At 46.7% G+C, this 14,190-nt stretch overlaps 1 protein-coding gene across 1 annotated transcript in view; it reads right to left on the bottom strand.

Annotated features, from left to right (window-relative positions):
• LOC105236368 overlaps positions 1-14,190 on the bottom strand; it is a 96,392-nt gene that overhangs the window by 62,214 nt on the left and 19,988 nt on the right. Inside the window, exon 3 of the mRNA XM_034669523.1 lies at positions 11,524-11,673. Within this exon, the coding sequence (XP_034525414.1) occupies positions 11,524-11,673 (150 nt within the window). The remainder of the gene's footprint in view (positions 1-11,523; positions 11,674-14,190) is intronic.

Here is a 14,190-nt window from a genome sequence, read left to right as displayed (position 1 = left end):
GGGGGTTGGACTGGAGTGGGGTGGGGGTAGCGGGGTGACTGCTGGGGTGGACAGGACTTGTTGAAATGAGGAAAGTGACCTAAAATTGACCATGGTGATGGCTGCACAGATTCATGAATATAGAAGAGCCACGGAAACGGTACCCTTTCAACGGACCAACTGTAGCTCAGTGGAGCTGTTCAAAAAGAAACACTCGAAGGTTCCCTCATTGCTTTTAGCTATCAGGCTAGGTGTCTGTGACAGCCCATGCAGTGAGGCTGGGCTAGACTCCATCCTGCTCTCACGCCTTCTCCGACGCTGTCGCGTCCTGGGCCCCCACTCGGCCTGGCCCAGCTGCCTCCCTCTCTCGGGGTCCTGTGTCTTCTCCTGGACTGTGCCTGTCGCAGTCTGTGAAATGTCTCTGTTTTTGTTTCATGAGTGCCTGGTTCTCTCCCGAGAACCTAAGTTCCACTGAGCCAGGCACCAGCTCTCCTATCTGCAGCACCAAGCACACTGCCCGGCACAGCAGAGAAGGCGCTCGATAAATACTAAACACATTAACTAATATTAATGGAAATGCTAATTTACTTCCACACACCTGGGGGGAATGCATTGATATTCTCCAAATGTGTGCAAAAATCATTATAATTGCTTTCCTCCTTCTTAGCTAAGAATAAATTTCTTATAATTACCCATCTTTTGAGCTGGAAATAAGTTTGGAAGAGACACAATCATTGATTGTATTAGGCTAACCGGCCCATAATCCGAGCTGACCTTTGCGTCCATAGACTCCGTTGCTGAGGGAAGGGAAGGACGGGTGCTTAGGCTGGGAATTTTACAGAAACCCAAGCCAGAACCTGGAAGTACCCCCTTCATTAGCCCATCTGAAAGGCGGGCCTCTGTTGGGATCCTGACGTGAACTTGTCAGACTTATTCACTCATGTCAGTCTTAGGTTTCAAGATATTATTTCCTAAGAGTCTGTTACAAAGAAGTCACAGAAAAGCATGAGAATGGGGGATTGCGGTCAGGGCAACAAATTTTCCAAGGATAAAGTCAAACAACACTTTGCAGACATATTCTCTGACGGAGCCCAGCTTCTGTCCAACCACCAGCCCGTATCAGTCTGCGCTGGCCACCGTAACAAAGCCCACACGCTAGGGCTGCAGCAACAGCCACTCGTTTTAAAGTCTGAGACTGAGGTGTCGGCAGGGTGGGTGGCTCCTGAGGCATCTCTCCTAATCGTGTAAATGGCCGTCTTCTCCTGTGTCCTCACCTGGTCGTCCCTCTGTGCGTGTCTGTGTCCTCACCATTCCTAATGGGTCAGGGCCCACACTAAGAACATAATTCTAACTCATTTACCTTTTAAGAGACCCTGTCTCCAAATGCAAGCACATTCTGAGGTACTGGAGGTTAAGGCTCCAACACCTGAATTTTGGGGGAGGGACACAGTTCAGCCCATTGCACCATCTAAGTGAATAACCAACGGACAAGGTCAGAGAGGACCCAAGCATACATATAACTCTTTCCAGCGTAGTAATGGCAGGATATTTTTTGAGTGATACTTGGATCAAAAGTACAGAAAACATGCCATTACTCACAGGACACATACTTTTATCAGTTATGACGTGTGTACTTATTATCTAAATAAATTTGAGAGGAGCCTCCACAGTTTTGGTGAATGTGACAATATAGTCACTGGTACAACACAGATTGTAGCAAATGTTTAAAGAATTAATCAAAGACCTTTCATCAGCGGTTGGTTTGTTGCTATCATAAACAAAGGCTGTTTCTCGTTTGATGGCAGGGCGGGATACAGTCCTATTCTCTTTGACTGGGCATCTTCACATGCCTTTGGAGACAATTCCTCCCATCTCATTTTTCAGCCCACTGGCTGTTGAGATTTTTCAAGCAGTGCAGATTGGTTAAGAGATATTTTTAGGCAAACAGAGCCTGTGGACCTTCCCTGGGTCTTTTCTCACTGACAGTCCCCACACTGCATCAACTGGCTAGGGGCTGGGGCTAAACTTAACATCTTTGCTAGTTTTTGAAAAACAAAAAATACTTGGCCTCTAGGATTTTCCTTAGCAGAAGACCTAGAAAAAACCCCACGCAGTATGCTTATGGAGCCATTAGCATTTGCCAAGCATGATGTAAGGTACTCATCTGGCTGGACCCCTGAGCTTGTCTTTGATTCAGGGTCAGGTCTCTTCATTCAGTAATGAAAATTTTCTAGGTGTTTCTCAAAGTGTGGCCCAAAGATTTTTTTTGGTCAACTGGGACACTTGTTAAGAATTCAGATTAGAATTCTCTTATGAACGTATATAATAATAATAATAACTAGTAAAAAATGCAAAACTTCATTTTCAGCATTGAAGGTGAACTTCAACATGAAGGCAGATACCCCTGAAAGCAGCTGCACTGTGACAAGAGCTGCCGGAAGCACATGGAGACCCGCTGAGGACCGATCTGAGTGGTGGCGGCCCAGATGCTACAGAGCTCGGAGAACACCAGCAGAAACACAGTTCTGGAGGGCCAGAGACACACCCTGACGGACAGGTCCTCTTGTCGGCGGCTCTGTTGTGGGCAGGAAGGAAACAGATGGACAAATGCCCCCACTAGAACCGCTCGGGTCTGGAGACGTCTGCACGAAGAATTATGAAGATGTGTCACGTCACAGGAAGCATTCTGTTCTTGGGGTAGTGCCCGAGCAAGACCTGGCACTGTGAACGCCTGTGGGGCTTTGATGCTGCCAGGACCTCTCTGCCTTAACTCATTCAGTAATAATACACACACACACACACATATATGTAAATTGTATGCACGTGTGTATATATATGTCTATATAAACACACACGTCTACGTACGTGAACTAAAAGAAAAAAACAGCAGCAAACATTTACAAAGAATGCTCAAGGCATTTTGCAATGTGTATTAGTTTCCTATTGCTGCTATAAAAAATCGCCACAAAATCAGTGGCTTTAAACAACACAAATTTATTATCTTTATAGTTCTGGAGGTCAGATGTCTGAGATGGGAGTCACTGGGCTGCGTTCCATCTGGAGGACCGGTGGGGGGGGCTGTTTTCTTGTCTTTTCCAGCTTTTGGAGGAACCCGCATTTCTTGGCTCATGGCCTCTTCCTCTAGCTGCCAAGTCAGCAATAGCCAGTTGACTTTTTGTTGTATTTGATCACTTCGATTTCTCTCTCCCACATTTAAGGGTGCTTGTGATTGCATTAAGCACACCCAGAAAATCCAGGGAAATATCCCTACAGTTAAGGTAATCTGATTAGCGAACTTAATTCCGTTTGCAACATTCCCTCCCCTTTGCTACATAACACAGTGTATTCACAGGGCCCACTCAGGATGGGGTTATCTTGGGGGTGGGGAAATGACGTTACCCTGCCTCCAGCATCACAGCATTCACGTGAAAACTGTATCTGCAAACAAACATCTCACCATAAGTTTTTAAAAACTGAAGGACACAATCTCAAATAAAGGAGATGGAAAATAAAATGTCCAAAATAGAGAAGGAAGGTAAAGCGAAAGCTGACAGAACTCAGGAGAAAGGTTGAAGAAAGAAAACCATCTCAGGAATGCAGGTGGAGCTGGAGGGAGCAAAAGGGATACTACCAAAGCTAAAACTAATATAAAATAGCAAAGTGGGGGGCACCTGGGTGGCACAGCGGTTAAGCGTCTGCCTTCGGCTCAGGGCATGATCCCGGCGTTACGGGATCGAGCCCCACATCAGGCTCCTCCGCTATGAGCCTGCTTCTTCCTCTCCCACTCCCCCTGCTTGTGTTCCCTCTCTTGCTGGCTGTCTCTATCTCTGTCGAATAAATAAATAAAATCTTAAAAAAAATAGCAAAGTGGTAGCCTACCTCACGAGTAGAGGACAGAAACAAAAAGAAAAAAATCTAGAACAGTTTTAAAATGGGGCACAGAGTGGATGATAAAAAAGCTATGAGAGAAGAAATTATATACTTTGTAACTGGAGTCCCTGAAGAAGGAAACCGAAAGGCAGAGAAGAAATATTTGAAGATACACCTCTAGAAAATGCCTTTGAAACATTTGAAACATTTGAAAACAAGGCTTGAGCCTCTGTGATGACAGTGCACACTACAGTCCCTGGAGCAGGTCATGAACGTTCCTGCCTGGTCACTAAACTTCCAAGATACAGAAAAGCCTCCTTTGGGCAGCCACGCAAGAAAAGGAAGACATGTGGAAGAAAGAAATCCAAGCAGATCTCAGATGTTTTTATAGTAATGCTTAAAGCAAAAAGAGAGAGAGAGAGAGAGAGACAAGAGGGTGGAACAGAGAAATCCTTACAACAGTCTTACGGAAAGAGGATGAAAGCCATGATTTTACATCCCTGCAAACTGTCCTGAAAGTAGAAAGGCTACCCACAGAAATACCTCTAACATGGAAGAACTACAAAAACATCATTCTATGAGTCCTTCTTGGGGCAATTCCTAGAGGATCTCTCCAGCCATGCAGCATACACCCAGAAAAAGAAGGAAATGTTTCAAATTCTTTTGATGAAAAGAGCATAACCTTGACATTAATACCCGCTGGACGGCAGTGGGAGCAGACATGGTAACGGTAACAATAAACTCTCACTCACGAATGCAAATGCAAAAATTCTAAATAAAATACATTTATGGCAAGATCTCATTCTTTTTTATGGCTGAGTAATGTTAATTAAACTTCAATAAAAATATATTAATGAACTAACCTAGTAACATTTTCAAATCCATCATGACCAAGTATGTTATTATGTGAGGAATATATGAACAATTCAATTTGAGGGAATCTAATAAAATAATATAATTCAAAGGAAATGAAAAGATCATCTTTACTTTAGGCTAAGAAGGCATTTGAAAAATTTCAATATCCATTCCAATTAAAACAAAGTACTCAAAGAAACAGGGATAGATACATCCTACCTTATCCACCATGGATACGTAATAAAACATATTTATCCTAGCGCAAAATCCGGCGTCATTCCTAATGGCAGCCCCCTAGAATTGCTTTCACTAAAATCAATAATGTGATAATGATGCTTGCCTTTACTATTATTAGTTAACATTGTACTGGAGAGTCTAGCCTATGCAAGCAGACAAGAGACACCACCTAGAGTCTTGCCAAAAGGATGAAACGTGGACCTAATCAAGCCTCTGGATCCAGCTGTCAATTTGCAGGAAACACAGAGACCAGACGGTCATGCTGAATTGTGCTGTGGGGTTGCAATCAGCCAAAAATACCCCAGAACTTTCCACAGGTAAATTGCAAGAAAAGAAAGGATGGAAGGGTAATCGTGACATTAAATGAGACTTAAGAGGCTTAGCAAGATTTTTAAAAAATGGGCAAGACTGAACCATAGTGTCCTAGGACAGGCACTGGGTGACCAATTTATTCAGAAATGCAAGGAGGTGATGACCCAACAGCTCAGGAGAGTGGTCACTTTGTGAAGAGAGAGAAGGGGCAATGGGATAGATGGGGATGGTTTCTAAGGAGGTTATTCCTGTCCTGGGTGTTGTTTACAAGGGTGTTTGGTTTAAAATCACTCATTAAGCTATACATCTCTTTTGTGTGCTTTTCTGTACCCATGCATAGAATTTTATTTTATAATAAAAAGGTTTTAAAAATGCCTAACTCTGCATGGCACAAACCACCATAAAAACATCAAAAGTCAAAAGACAAATTGCAACCCTGGGTTGGCAACTTATATTAGAAGCAAAACATTGACGAGTTTCTTCAAATTAATAAAAACCGCCAACAGTTTATTACAAACAGACAAAAGATAGGAACAAAGAGTTCAAAAATATATTAAAGATACTTCGCTCCACTTGCAGGGGTATCCATGACGGAGCTCGTCAGGATTTCTGCTTCCCTTCGTTTCTGGACCCTGTGCCTTTGAGGTCACGTGACTGGCTCTGGCCAATGGCATGCAGCAGAAGAGAAACAAGTCCCTTGCAGGTGGAAGCATTCAACGCCTGCAGAAGAGGCTCGGGTCATCTCCCCTGCTGCCAAAACGGTCCTGGGAGCACATTCACGATGGAGGAGCAGAAATGAACCCTTACACGGGAGCAGCTGCCGGGACGTCACTGAGTTCCACCAGGGACTTCACGGGAGCAAGACGTAAACCCTTCCTGTTCTAAGCACTGAAATCCGGGGGCTGTTTGTTGCACAGCATCACCTAGCCTTTCTGAGTGTTACGGATGTCCTCAGCGTGCCCTGTGACAATTATTATCTTGGTCCAGACTAGGGAGAAAAATGCTGCTGTTGCCAGCACTAAGTCTTCCACGGCATCTAGAGTAGGGAGGCTTCTAAATGCAGCTGATAAGATGAAAAAAATGACAACCATTTTCGTAAAGTGGAATATCTTCATATTTCAAAATGCTACAGCACAGACAATAAGTTTTGATGACCACACAACTTCATTTATTTTGTGATCTCAACAAATGCTCTCTATTATGAAAGAAATAGCCGGCACTTTCTTTATTTCACTTATTTATTCAACAAGTATTTATTGAGCACCTACTCAGAGTCTGGCACTTGGCTGGGTGATAGATCAGGGAATAAAGGAAGTAAAAATGCCTGTCGGCCTATAGTTTACATTCTAGTGGGGAGACATGGACAATAAACACACATGGTGCAGAAATACAGGGCACAGCATGACAGAAGGTGTTGAGGGCTATAGGGAAAAAACAGAGCAGGATAAGAAAGATCGGGAACGCTGGGGGAAGTGTTGGTACTTTAGATGAGTGGTCAAGAGAGAACTTATTGAGAAAGTAACCTTTGAGCAAAATTTGAAGGTAGAGAAATGCTGAGCCATACGGCTGTCAGGGGAGTGTGCTCTAGGGAGATGAAGCAGTCTGTGCGAAGGCCCTGGGGTATTAAACGGACAATGAGGAGGATGGAATGGAATGTACGAGAATGTGTGAGTGAGAAACAGAAAAGAACGGAGAGAGATCAGTTGGAGGACCCTGTAGTGATCCAGCATATGGAAGCAGGGGAGCTGATGGGGGGAGCGCAGATTCTGGGTTCCTACTTTTAAGGTGGAGGCTACCAGATTTCTTGACGGTTTGACTATGAAATGTGAGAGAGACAGAGAAAGCAAGAATGTGTCCAAGGTTTTAGCCTGAGCAGCTGGAAGGAAGGAGGTAACCGACTCAGGTAAGATCCTGAGTGCAGTGGCCTCAGGAGGAACCCGGAGCTCAGGTTCAGATACGTCAACTGAGAGATGACTCTTAGCCCCCGCGCTGGTTCCCATGGCTGCCGTAACAAATTCCCATGAACTATGTCGTTTAAAAATAACAGAAATTTCTTCTCTCACAGTTCTGAGGACTAGAAGTCCAAAATCCAGCAGGGGGCGCCCGGGGAGAATCTGTTTCTGGCCTCTTCCAGCTTTGGGGTGATCAGTGTTTCTGGCCTTGTGATGGTACCACGCTAGTCCTCCTCCCTGTGGTTGCAACGCTTTCTCCTCTTCTGTGTGTCTTTTATAAGGGTGCTTGGCATTGGATTTAGAGCCCACTGAGATAATTCAAGATGATCTCCTCATCTCAAAGTCCCTCAATTACATCAACAAACCCTTTTTTTCTAAATAAGGTCACATTCACAAATTTGAGGGATTAGCACATGAAATATCTTTTGGGGGCCACCATATAGCCCACTATGTGTCTTCAGTGGTTTAGGGTGGGTTTTTCGATGGGGAGACCACACTGGGATGGCTCAGAGTTCCTGATGTGATAGTTAAGGTTCGGTTTGCACAATAAGACAAGGACCGATCCTTGGGGTAAATACTTAGTAGCGCAATTGCTGGGTCGTAGGGTAGCTCTATATTCAACTTTTTCAGGAACCTCCATACTGTTTTCCAGAGTGGCTGCACCAGCTTGCATTCCCACCAACAGTGTTAAGAGGGTTCCCCTTTCTCCGCATCCTCACCAACACCTGCTGTTTCCTGGCTTGTTAATTTTAGCCATTCTGACCAGTGAAAGGTGGCATCTCATTGTGGTTTTGATGTGTATTTCCCTGATGCCAAGTGATGTGGAGCATTTTTTCATGTGTCTGTTGGCCATTTGTAGGTCTTCTTTGGAGAAATGTCTGTTCGTGGCTTCTGCCCATTTCTTGACTGGATTATTTGTTCTTTGGGTGCTGAGTTTGCTAAGTTCTTCATAGATTTTAGATACTAGCCCTTTATCTGATAAGACATTTGCAAATATCTTCTCCCATTCTGTTGGTTGTCTTTTGGTTTTGTCGACTGTTTCCTTTGCTGTGCAAAAGCATTTTATCTCGAGGTCCCAATAGTTCATTTTTTGCTGTTGTTTCCCTTGCCGTTGGAGGTGTGTTTAGCAAGAAGTTGCTATGGCTGAGGTCAAAGAGGTTGCTGTCTGTGTTCTCCTCTAGGATTTTGATGGATTCCTGTCTCATGTTTAGGTCTTTCAACCATTTTGAGTTTATTTTTTTGTAAGGTGCAAAGAAGTGGTCTGGTTTCATTCTTCTACATGTGGCTGTCCAATTTCCCAACACCACTTGTTGAAGAGACTGTCTTTTTACAAACATAGTGATCCGAAGGGGCACCTGCACCCCAATGTTTATACCAGCAATGTCCACAATAGCCAAACGATGGAAAGAGCCCAGATGTCCATCGACAGATGAATGGATAAAAAGGTGGTATATATATATATACAATGGGATATTACGCAGGCATCAAAAAAGAAGTCTTATCATTTGCAACAATATGGATGGAACTGGAGGGTATTATGCTAAGTGAAATAAGTCAATCAGAGAAAGACAATTATCATATAATTTCACTTATATATGGAATTTAAGAAACAAAACAGAGGAGCATAGGGGAAAGGAGGGAAAAATAAAATAAGATGAAATCAGAGAAGGAGACAAACCATAAGAGACTCTTAACTCTAGGGAACAAACTGAAGGTTGCTGGAGGGGAGGTGGGGGGAATGGGGTAACTGGGTGATGGGCAGTAAGGAGGGCACTTGATATATTTATTTATTTGACAGCCAGCGAGAGAGGGAACACAAGCAAGGGAAGTGGGAGAGGAAGAAGCAGGCTCCCAGTGAAGCAGGGAGCCCGATGCAGGGCTCAATCCCAGGATACTGGGATCACGCCCTGAGCCAAAGGCAGATGCTTAACGACTGAGCCACTGAGGTGGCCCGGAGGGCACTTGATATAAAGAGTACTGGGCGTTATATGCAACTGATGCATCACTGAACTCTGCCTCTGAAACTAATAATACACTATATGTTAATTAATTCAATTTAAATAAAAAAAACACAAGGGTCTAGAAGGAGTTTGGATAAATACACAGTTGCTTGACAAGCAAATGCATTGCCCAGTTGGAAGGATCTTTTTGGGAAATCTATTGTTCAGGTAAGCTGATTTTGATGAAGTTCCTCAAACAAGGGGTGAAGTCCTTCACTGAATTACAGCCACATGTGTCTGAGCAAGAATTCCCAGTTCCCAGTTCTGAAAATTAAGCTGAGTGCTTAGTGAAGCTGGACCCAGCTCTCCACAGGGCAAGATGAATATCCTGACCTCTCGCCTCTGGGCCAAAGTCTTGGAGTGAAGGGATGTTACAAAGGAGAAAGCCGACGGTAGAGAGCCTCTGCTGTGTCTGCTGCTGGAATTCTTGGTGGATACTGCTTCTACCAGGGGCTCCACATGCCCCAGGGTAGGGGTACTGCGGCAGGGGGACAGCGGCACCACCTTTCCACACGGGACAGTCCTCCAGGTAGAGACACCAAGTCATATCAGATATTACCTGTCAGCTACCACGCCACCATGTCTCTGGAGCTAGATGAGGTCTTCAAGTCATTTGCTGTAATGCTTATGCATTCTTAGGCGAGGAGCCCCAGGGACAGGAGTAAAAATCTCACTGCGCTTATCCAGGGCACTAATGAGAGGGCTGGGTTTCAGATCCCAACTTTTGTCCTCCCCGTTTCATCTCTGCCATGGCTACCCACAGATCCAAGGAACTAACACTCAGAGCAGAGGACTGTTTTTGGTTAGGGTTTTTAGTTCCAAGCAACAGAAACGGAATCTAGTTAATTAAAGCAGAAAAGGAATTTATAAAGAGGATTTTAGGGAGCCCACAGATCTCCGTGAGGCTTAAGAGGCAGGTGTTGGGGCTGCTTTGCTGTGAACAGTACCCCAGTTCACACTGGCTGGAAGATGCTGCGGCCCCCACCTCGGGGCACTGACAGGTCTGCTTCTCCCACTGGCCTCTCTGGGCCCTAACACAGGGGCTTTGGACACTGGACAAGCTGCTCTGTGGTGGCCACTCTTGGCAGACTGTTCCCAGGAGGTCCCTGCTCCTTTGCCTACTGGCTCTGATTGCAACTGGAGCCACGAGCCCTGGCCCGGCAGCCTGGGAGGTATGAAAACAAGGAGCTGGCACTTTCAGCTTGTCTGGGGGGAGGCTGAAGGGCAGCTCTGCCTGATTCCCCAAACACAGAAAAGATGTTCAGATGTGTGCTGGCCAGAACGAGCAGCAAGGTTCAGAGCAAGAAGCTGGGATGTGCCTACCCGAGGTCGTGACAAAATAATCAATCCTCCCCACACACAGTTCTGGTCACATCACACTCTTACACGACAACTTCCAGTGCATCCCATTTACTGGCAAAACAGTCTGGTCACCTGGTCACGGCTCCGTGGTCGGCTCCAGCCTACCTGTCCAGGCTAGCTCTCAGCGGAGCCCCACACCCTCCCTCTGCTTGGCTACAACAGGCCACTTATTCACCCCGCCTTCACTGTTTGTTGGTTTCTTTTTTTTATTGTAAGTAAACTATTCACACAGTCAAATGCAAGAGCCTTAAGCGTTCTGATCTGACGAGTGCAGACAAGTGCAAACACCTATGTCAGCCAAACCCCTAGCAAGATACAGACTTTTCAATTACCCGGATCATTCTCTCATGTCCCCTCCCCAGTCAGTCCCCAGAAACAGCTACTGATTTGCTTTCTGTCACTACAGATTTGGCTGTTCTAGAATTTCACGCCCACGGAATAAAACAGTATGTCCTTCTATCACGTCCAACTTCTTTCACTGACAAAACGTTTGTGACACTCATCCACACTGTTGTGTGTGTTAGCAGTTAGCCTAGGGGTTCTGCTCAGGGGACAGGATGAAGTGGGCCCTGGCAGACCGTAGGGCAGCTGGGACCTCCATCACTTTCAGTTCCCCACTTTTGCTGAGGAAGAAGGAAAGTGGGTAACATGGGTTCAGAACCACCTTGGAAACACCACAGTCAGGCCCGATTTTGTCTCTTTTTACACTGATGATTTGGATAAAGCTTTGTTTGGGGATGAAAAGACGACTTTCTTCCCTAAACATCGTTTGGGGGACCACAGGCTGGTCACCTTAGGTAAGCGCCGAGTGCCTGTTCTCTGAACTGAGCGCACCCTCCAGATAGAAACCATTTTCACAGTCATGTGAGTGTGAGATTTTCAGAAAGTCAGTGAACACACATTTGGCTACCCATCGTGCGCGACTCTGGAAGATTCCCCAGACCTCAAGACCCTACCTGCAGTGGTCCAGGGCCTCACTGGCGAGATGAGAAACAACGCTGGTCAGGAGCTCTTGCTGCGTTCCCACAGTGAGCAAGACATGGTCGCGTATCAGAGGGCGCGGTGCTCGCAGAAAGCCAGGGAGCCTGAAAGGCCCTCGCTGCGCCCTGTGAGGTACAAGGACTAGATTAGAGGCGGGGCACACGCGGGATAAGCTCACGGTGGGGTTGCTGCCGAGACATTCCTGTTTCTGCACAGCCGGGGCTTTCTGGGCACGTGCTCCTGACACTTGAGATTCCTGCATGAGGAACAACTTTGGAAGGTGACTGGCAACTGCGTAGTGGGAGGATTCCAGAGAGACTGTCTAATTCTGAGGTGGGGGAGGGGCCCGGACCGGGACACCGGTCTTCCCGTGGGGTGCACCAGGAGTGACTGACAGCCCTCGGGCTGGGGCGAGGACTCCCACGGAACCCCTCACGGTTGCCACTCCAGCTTCCGTGTACGTATATACATATACAGCCTGCGGGTTAAGGACGTAGAGACCGACAGCCCCAGCAGGACCCAGGCTCACCTCTCCCACACCAGTCCGCGGTTCTCCGTCCCGGCTGAGGCGGGGGTGCCCCATACTACATGAAGTCACCCCAGACCACGTTCCTTCCCTCCTGCTGCTCCCTCATCCCCTAGACTCCTGCCCGCCGCAAACACACTGGAAGCGGCACTGCTACCGCACCTGCATTCCAGCCTCTGGAAAAGACTGGAAAAAGGGAGACGTCTGAAATAAGTGGCTCGCCCTCACACCAGACGCGACGCACTTTCCTTCTGCTCACTTCCCATTGGCCCCCTAATAGTCACATGACCACAGGGGCTGAGAGGGAGGCTGGGACAGTCCCTTCTGCTCACTTCCCATTGGCCCCTAATAGTCACATGACCACAAGGGAGGCAGGGAGATTCCTTTCTGCTCACAACCCTCTAATTGGCCTCTAAGAGTCACATGACCACATGAAGCTGAAAGGGACTCTGGGAGGTGTAGTTTCCACATGGGTGGCCCTGTGCCGGCTGAAACTCCGTTAACTTGGAAAAAGGAGAGGAAGGATTTGGGAGGACAGTCAGCAGGAAGTGCTTGAGGGATGGCAGAATTAATTCATCAGTCGGGGTGGGTTTTCCTTCCCCTCTGCCAGAGTTAGGCTACTTCTCATAAACATGAGCTCCATTCTTTACGGACCTCCCAGATGAAAGAGCACTGTTCGCAGCCTGGTGCCCGCGTCTGTCTGTCCAGTTTCCGGGCAAACCCCTCATCTTAGGACGTGCAGGCTAGCTGATGTGCTCCTCAGCCCCCACCAGCACCCCCTCAGTCCCCACTTCCTCCATCCCCCACGGTTAGTTCTGCTCCGTCCTGGCTGGTTGTCAGTCTGAGCACATACTCCGAAGTCTGTGGACTATATCTGTTTTCTGGTTTCCCCGAAAATGGAGTTTATGGGGTTTTTAAGTTCTCCTTATTTTTTATGCATGATTTCTAGGAGGAGACATAGAAAAACGGTCTTATGTGGCCATGTTCATTCTGAAAGGCAGTGGACTAGTTTAACGAGTCACTTTATTCTGGTTAGGAGTCAAGGACTTAGCCTCTCGGGAGACGGTGGTAAAAGGGATTTCTCTGTGGGGCAAAGAGACCGCAGCAAGTAGCAATTTAAGGCTGGCGGCAGAAAATCGGCTTGATTAATGACAAGATCCGACAAGGAGGGGAGAATGCATCTGAGTTAGGGTTGGAAGTGAAACAACTCTGATAACATTGCTCTGGGCAAAATGTGAGCTGGTTTTTCAGCACGGAAATTGGTCTAGATGCACCTTTCCTAGGATCATAGATAGCGATCCTACAAAAAAAGTAGAAAAAACTCCAGGAAGGGAATGTGTAAGTGGCACTGAGTAAATGCAGAGAGATCTCTGTGGGGCTCGGTAGCCCTTGCTGGGCGCAGCAACTACGGGCCATAGAGACGCAGAGAGCAGAGATCTGGGAGACGCACTGTTGGGGCTGCAATCCCGTCTGCTGTCCCCAGCCCACTCAGCTCCGCGTGGTCGTGGTTTGCAGCATGAAATTTTCTCCGCAGTATGCAGATTTGTCATGATTTCCTTCTGAAGCAGATTGCTGGTCTCAGGGCCAGAACTGTGAACACTTCTGTTGTCACGATGTAAAACACCGCCAGGCTAACTCTAGACATTTTGTGATGCATTTCGATAAGGCAGCATGGCTTTCTTCCAGGAATGCCTCCATGCAGGACATCCTCAGTAAGCCAGGCGCCTGCCGGATGCTGAGAACCGGGTGTTCCATTTTACAGACTCACAGGCCTTGAGAGTCACTAGACATGAAAGTGGTCATGTGGCTTGGGTAGATACTTTTAACTGTCTCTAAAACTCTCATCTTCTTCTTCCTTGCTGACAGGAACTCGAGTTTAAGGCCGCAATGCACCCAGCCCCAAGTGATGACTCATGATTAAGACAAGACAAAGCTGCTTCCCAATTCCTCAGCCCCTCCTGTAGTTAGAGGGAGCCATGTGATCCAATTTGGACCCATGAAACCTAATGAAAACACTGCTCCATGTGGCTCTGAAAAGCCTTTTGCTTTTTGGGGAAAAGAAGGTGGGGGGAATGTGGCTCACGTGACTTCTCACACTTCTTCTCATTGCCTTGTT

This window comes from Ailuropoda melanoleuca, chromosome 10 (genome assembly GCF_002007445.2).
Source record: "Ailuropoda melanoleuca isolate Jingjing chromosome 10, ASM200744v2, whole genome shotgun sequence".
In the NCBI taxonomy this organism is placed as follows: Eukaryota; Metazoa; Chordata; class Mammalia; order Carnivora; family Ursidae; genus Ailuropoda; species Ailuropoda melanoleuca.
Note: the sequence above shows the minus strand (reverse complement) of the source record. Positions and strands in the feature narration are given on the sequence as shown.